Genomic DNA, 7,363 nt, shown 5'->3' on the forward strand with positions numbered 1-7,363 from the left:
AGAGTCCTGCTCTTAATGTCCCACTTCCCCATAGTTCAGATTGAAGGTAAGTGGATCTGGATTGGGTCTATAGCCTTAAGATGTCACTTTTGAAGGACTTGGCTCGTCGATACTAATGTGGATCTTTTGAATCGACCATGATGAAAGCTTATCCATTTTCAGCCTCTAAAATTGGCAATTAAACATTGCCAAGTGGAACACATCTTGATAGGTTTTGAATTTTAAGGGTCTCAGTAAGAGCCACTCAACATTCTGAAGCCACATAACATCTGATGTCTAAATGAGTTTAAATGTGCTTAAGTCTATAATACAACAAACCATGCTATTAACCCAACATCTGTTTATAAATGAGTGATTTTAATTTACCTGCTTGCAGTCTTAATTTCTGTTAATGTGCAAACTTCACCATGCTAAGACATTAGTAAATTTATAAATTTTCTTGAACAGCAGCTTCAGTGCAAACAATTTTCCAGCAATGGTATTTTGGCTAAGGTAAATCTATAAAACTCACTTCTGACATTATGGAATGAGGCTTTTCACAGCGTTATCTTAAGTCAGTCAAGACAGTTACACAGTGAATGTACTAGGAGATGTACCAGGGTTTCTAAAAGGACAGAATGAAATCTTTTTGGACCTGCTGATTCTTTATAATACTTCCTGCCATTTAAGCAATTAAAATGTATTTTAAGGTGATGGCTTCTTAGGACCAGGAAAAAGTGGTGTGTCACTGGCAGGGATCTGAATCAGCCATTTTTTAAAATGTTCAAAATTTTTTCTTGTGGTAAATTTCCTACAGTGGTCAACAATGTATGAACTAAGAGTCATTTGTGTAGGAAATTTTCTTCCACAATAATGTTTTCAGGTTATTTAGTATCAAAGAATGTTCCATTTCCATTTGATTTGCTGTGACTTTGAGAGCAATGCAAGAATAAAGCTGCTTTTCTAATTCTTCACGAATTTCACTTGGAGCACCACGCAGTAGGTAGTCTTTGAGTAACTGACAGGCTTTTGCCAAATTTGGTTGTATCACCTCTGAAGTACACTTCATTGTACTCTGATCACAGCTAGTTCGACAATCCGTGCCATAGACACAGTCCAGATCAGACTCACAGTGACGATCCTTTATAAGTTCTTTCAGGTTTGTCTCTGGCACAATTTTTCTCATGTCCACCATTTTCAAATCATACTTATCATTATATCCTAGATTTTTGGCACTAGTATCACACATGAGGAAGTTTCCATAGGGGCCGTGGAAAACATCTTCCACAAATTCTAGAAGTCCTATGGCTATTTTAGCCTTTCTAGGCCATGATGGTGTGAACAACTGATCCATGCTTCTTCTGAACCCAGATGGAATAAAAAGTTCAATGACCCATGGGAGGCTGATTCCATAAAGAGAGGTATATTCAACACTTTCCATCACATAGAGATCACCACAGAATCCCATTAATTTGGGGGTGTGCTCTTTATCTTGAAGTATCACCATGAGAAGAAATTCATTTAATTGAAGAAGTGCCCATGCTGACTTCGCTTCTCCCAGAGAAACCTGGCCATCTTTGTCGCCATCAGCCACCGTCAAGATCAGATTAACCAGTTCAGAGAGGTTTCCTTGGTCGCCCAACTTTGCCTGTAAAAATAAGAATTTGGCTAATTACACGGAATGAAAAATATCTCCTATGTAACATACATACGAACTTCCTTTGTGGCGATTATTACCATGCTAAGTAATAATCTTGTTACTGAATCCCCACAGAGGAACATCTCCAAATAGTTAGCATGCTTGCTGAGCGAGTCAGGACTATGTTTTATGTAATTGCGGTAAAACCCACTTCACTAAGTATTATTTGTCTGTTCATTAAGAAATGGCTACCCTAACTCCCGTAGCCCCCTTAGACCCTGTAGATAACTATAGTTAACCAAGACACTAAGTAATTATCCTTTGTCTTAAACATTTACTTGCAAAACTGTAATGTGCTTATATCCAAAGTTATAATAAGGGTCAACTGAAAATTACTTTCTTATTTTGTAGTTATCACATTAACAGAATTATTTTGTTCAAGTTGTATTGTTCCAGTAATGAAGGTTAAAAAGTATGTCCCTGTGAAGTTTCTCTGCGATAAAATAGTCTGGAAAATGTAAACTGTTCAAAGAAAAGAAAGATTTTCAGTGAAAATATAAGAGCAATAGAAATGAGAAAAAAGACATTGTCTCCAAAAGTGTAGTTATTTTCATCTTTTAGTATTTCTATTTAATCCTTGTATAAGTATTACTTTAAATTTTTTTTTAAAGATTTTATTTTTTTCCTTTTTCTCCCCCGGTACATAGTTGTATATTCTTGGTTGTGGGTCCTTTTAGTTGTGGCATGTGGGATGGCCACCTCAGCGTGGCCCGACCAGCAATGCCATGTCTGCGCCCAGGATTCGAACTGACGAAACCCTGGGCCGCCTGCAGCAGAGCGCGCGAACTTAACCACTCAGCCACGGGGCCAGCCCCTAAATTTTTAAGAATTAATTTGCTATTAGGGTGTACCAATTTTATTTCACCTTTAAAAAAAAGTGTATTAGTTATAATTTCAAACTACAAAGAAGCCCATCTAACTTAATGAACTCCCCTCTCCTATTTGGACATTTTTAGCTATTATAAATAATGTTAAAGTAAACATCCTCCACAGATTTTTTCTTTTATTTGAATTATTTCCTCAAAATAGGAAATAATTCAGGTCGAAGAACAGCAGCATTTTAAGGTTTAGGATGAGGTCTGCCAGCTCCTCCAGAAGAGGCTGCTGCTGCACGCCAGCACCATATGAATGGACATACTCACTTTGAAGAGACTGTAGACCATTTCTTTGAATTTCTGGACAGTAGTTCCCCTTGTTGGTTTATCAAATAGCACTATTTCTTTTCTTGGTTCCAATTCAGTTCCAAAATCAAGATGAAGTGCTTGTTCCATCTGACATTTCACAACACCTGGTAGATTATCCCAAATCCCTAAGTACATCTATGTGAAACAGAATGACAAGTCCTGCTTTAGGGTGAGTAGAAAACTCTAATCTATCACTATATTTTTAGTGTCCCCCTTCTCTAAACACACACACACAGCCAAGCAACAGAACACTGAGACTGAGCTGCAAGTTTCTTTTTGATTTGCAAATTTGAAATCATACTCCAAAGCTTTTCTCTTAATTTTTTTAAGTTATAAAATTAATGAATGCCTAAATGTATATGTTTTGACCATGATCAACAATTTATTTTTTTTTCCAATTTTTTTTTCTTGTCAGCAAGGATGTGGCCATTCTTCCAGATAGCCCAGTGAAGTCCTTTTTTGCATGTGTGAGGAAGATTGGCCCTGAGCTAATGTTTGTTGCCAATCTTCCTCTTTTTTTTTTTCTTTTTTCTTCCCAAAGCCCCAGTACATAGTTGTATATTGTAGTTATAAGTCCCTTTAGTTCTTCTATGTGGACGCTGCCACAGCACGGCTTGAGGAGTGGTGTATAGGTCTGTGCGCCCAGGATCCGAACCAGCAGACCCTGGCCCAACGAACTGGAGCGTGCGAACTTATCTGCCTGGCCACGGGGCCAGCCCCTCCAATTTTTTTCACTGTGGTAAAATATCAGAAACATAAAATTTAACATCTTAACCATTTTAGTGTACCGTTCAATGGTATTACATTCATGAACTTGTGCTACCATCACCACTATCCGTCTCCAGGACTCTTTTCATCTTGTAAAACTGAAACTCTATACCCGTTAAGCAATAACTCCCAGTGTCTCCCCTCCCCCCAGCCCCTGGCATCACTATTCTACTTTCCGTCTTAATGATTTTAACTACTCTTAACTATTTCATATAAGTGGAATCATACAGAATTTGGGTTTTTGTGACTGGTTTATTTCAATTAGCATAATGTCCTCAAGGTTCATCCATATTGTAGCATGTGTCAGAATTTCCTTCCTTTTTAAAGCTGAAAATAGGCCATTGTAGGTATATACCACATTTTGCATTTCATTCATCCACCAATGGACACTTGGGTTGCTTCCACATGTTAGCTATTGTGAAGAATGCTGATACGAACATGGGTGTACAATTAGCTCTTTGAGACCCTGCTTTCAATTCTTTAGATATATACCCAGAAGTGGAATTGCTAGATTACAGAGTTATTCCATTTCTAATTTGTGAGAAATTGCCATACTGTTTTCCACAGTGGTTATATCATATTACACTCCCACCAACAGTATACAAGGGTTCCAATTTCTCTACATCCTTGTCAACACTTGTTATTTTCTGTTCTGGGTTTTTTGGCTTTTTTGGTGAGGAAGATTGGCTCTGAGCTAATATCTGTTGCCAATCTTCCTCTTTTTTTTTTTCCTCCCCAAAGCCCCAGTACATAGTTGCATATCTTAGTTATAAGTCCTAGTTTGTCTATGTGGGATCCCGCCACAGCACAGCTTGATAAGCGGTGTATAGGTCCGCCCCCAGGATCCTACTGAATTTTGTCAAATATTTTTTTTGTATGAAATGAGATAATCTTTTTATTTTCCTTCATTCTATTAATGTGGTATATTACATGGATTGATTTTCCTAAGTTGAACCATCCTTGCAATCCAGGAATGAATCCCATTTTGTCATGGTATATGATGCTTTTAATATGTTGCTGAATTTGGTTTGCTAGTATTTTGTTGAGGATTTTTGCATCAATATTCATAAGGGATATTGGTTTGTAGTTTTCTCTTTTTGTAGTGTCTTTATCAGGGTAATGCTGGCCTCATAGAATGAGTCAGGAAGTTTTCCCTCCTCTTCAATTTTTCTGCAAAAGGTTGAGAAGGATTAGTGTTAGTTCTTCCTTAAATGTTTGGTAAAATTCACCAGTGAAGCCAACAGATCCAGGGCTTTTCTTGTTGGGAGACTTTAGGTTACTGATTCAATCTCCTTACTAGTTATGGGTCTATTCAGATTTTCTATTTCTTGGTAGGTTTTGTGTTTCCAGGAATTTGCCCATTTCATCTAGGTTATCAAATTTGTTGATGTACAACGGTTCACAGTGCTTTCACATAATCCTTTTTTATTTCTGTAGAATCAGTTAGTAACTCCCCACTTCATTTCTGATTTTAGTAATTTGAGTTTTCTGTATTTTTTTCTTAATTCATCTAGCTAAAGGTTTGTCAACTTTATTGATATTTTCAAAGAACCAATTTTTGGTTTCATTGATTTTCTCTACTGTTTTTCTATGCTCTATTTCCTTTATCTCTACTGCAATCTGTATTACTTCCTTCCTTCTGCTAGCTTTGGGTTTAGTTTGTTCTTTCTCTAGTTCCTCAGGTTGTAAAGTTAGGTTGTTTATTTGAGATCTTTCTTGTTTCTAAATGTAAGTGTCTATAGCTATAAATATATTTTTTAAAGTCAAATTACATAGAAGGATGAAAAGCAAAGTTCTTCCATATCCATTTCCCTAATTCCACACCCCAGAATTAGTCATTATTAACCATTTAGCTATTTATCAAACTAACATTATATGGTGCTTACTATGTTCTATAGTCTACTAATTTACTTTATTATTTTACTTCTGTGAAGTAGATACTATTATTATCCTCATTTTACTGATGGGGAGACTGAAGCAGAGAGAAGTGAGATAGCATGCTGAAAGTAACACAACAGTGGCAAAGCCAGCATTTGAACCAAGGCAGTTGGCTCTTACTTACATATAAAAAACAAATAGGATTATATGAATATTAGTATAATATGAATCCAAACAAAGGAGGGTATATCACTCCCCTGCTTCAAATCCTCTAATTCAATTAGAATAAAGTTCCAAGTCCTTTCCATTGCTTACTAGGCTTCCTATGAGCTGGCATGGACTACTTCTCCAACTGGGTCTTTACCACTTACTCCCTGGGTATCAATATCCCAGCTACGCTGGTCTTCTTTCTGCTCCTTGAACTTATCAATCTATTCCTGCTTCATGACCTGCTTCACTTGCTGTTGGTTCTGCCTGGAATGCACTCTCACAGACCTTCATATGGTTGGCTCCTTCACATCATTCAAGTCTCAGCTCAGATGTCACCTTAGACAGTAATAACTCCCTATCTAGAATAGATCCCTCTTCCATCTCAGGTCACTCTCTAACCCAATACACCACTTTATTTTCTCCACAGCCTTTAGCATTGTTTGAAATGATCTTATTTATTAATCTATTGACTCTATTGTCTGTCTTCTCTCATATGGAACACAAAGCACATGAGGCCAGAGGCTTTGTCTGTCTTGTTCCTCATAGTCTCTCCCAATGCCTTTAACAGCACCTAGCGTGTAGTAGATACTCAACTGTTGGACTTTGTTTCAGAAATCCTCTTAAACATGATTAGTATTGTCAACGTAAAATTTATTGTAAATTTCTATAATTACAAGAGTAATGTGTATTTATATTGGAAATTTAGAAAAAATATAAAGAAAAAAGATGAGCATACAAATCATGCAATATTCCACTGACCAAGGATAGCTAGTGTTGATGTTTTGTTTTATTTTCTTCTAGCCCAATAGTATCCTATTGTTTTAATGCATATTTCTTTGATAAGTGAGGTATAACATTTTTTTCACTATGTTTACCAGCTATTTATAATTTATAGTTCTTCTTTTGTGTCTTAGCTCATTCTGTCCTTTGCCCAGGCCTGTAGTTTAATTTCTCATTCAGGTATGAGCTCAAATGTTATCTTAGAAAGGTCTTCCTTGATCACTCCTCTAACGCACATCTCTACCATCCCCATCCCTCTCATTCTCCATCAGTTTGCCCTGTGTATACCCTATATAAAACACCACATTCTGTAACTGTCTTGCTTAGTTATTTATCTATCAACTCTTTATGTTCCCCATCCATCTGGGATAATGTAAGATCCATAAGGGAGATAATCTTATCCATCTTAAATCACCATTGTATTCCTAGTAACTAAAACAGTGTCTGGAATATACTGGGAACAGGGGATTAATAAACGTCTGTTAGATGAGTGAATCAAATCATGTAAAAATTGAAATACATCAAATGTCCTAAAGCTCTGGTTCAAGAATTCTTTTAACAATGTCTTAGTTCATGGTAAAATTAGAGCGCACCGTCAATCTGGAATGTTTATTCATAACGTCCATACCTGATTGCTGGGCTTGGTGGATAAGCATTTTCCAAAGTAAAGAGTTTCTGTAACACAAAGGCTGTTACATGCAGGCCCATCAATAACTCCAGTCTTGTACTTATCACACTAAAAACCAGGAAATAAAGAAGCAGTTAATAGAGAAATGCTCACAAAAAGAAACATAACAAAGACACCATAAAGAGCTATCTATATTCTTTAAGGAAAAGTCCTACAGTACAAAGAACTCAGGCTTGG

The 7,363-nt window shown here is 36.7% G+C and overlaps 1 protein-coding gene across 3 annotated transcripts in view; it reads right to left on the reverse strand.

Annotated features, from left to right (window-relative positions):
- Nucleotides 1–338: 338 nt before the first annotated feature.
- The window catches only part of DIPK1A (divergent protein kinase domain 1A), a 102,624-nt gene continuing 95,599 nt past the window's right edge, over nucleotides 339–7,363 (reverse strand). For all 3 annotated transcript variants that reach the window (XM_046645347.1, XM_046645345.1, XM_046645346.1), the window contains 3 exons: nucleotides 7,127–7,234; nucleotides 2,821–2,997; nucleotides 339–1,627 (listed from right to left, as the gene is read on the reverse strand). In XM_046645347.1, the coding sequence (XP_046501303.1) occupies nucleotides 815–1,627; nucleotides 2,821–2,997; nucleotides 7,127–7,234 (1,098 nt within the window). In that variant the 3' untranslated portion in view covers nucleotides 339–814. The remainder of the gene's footprint in view (nucleotides 1,628–2,820; nucleotides 2,998–7,126; nucleotides 7,235–7,363) is intronic.

This window comes from Equus quagga, chromosome 18 (genome assembly GCF_021613505.1).
Source record: "Equus quagga isolate Etosha38 chromosome 18, UCLA_HA_Equagga_1.0, whole genome shotgun sequence".
Classification (NCBI taxonomy): domain Eukaryota; kingdom Metazoa; phylum Chordata; class Mammalia; order Perissodactyla; family Equidae; genus Equus; species Equus quagga.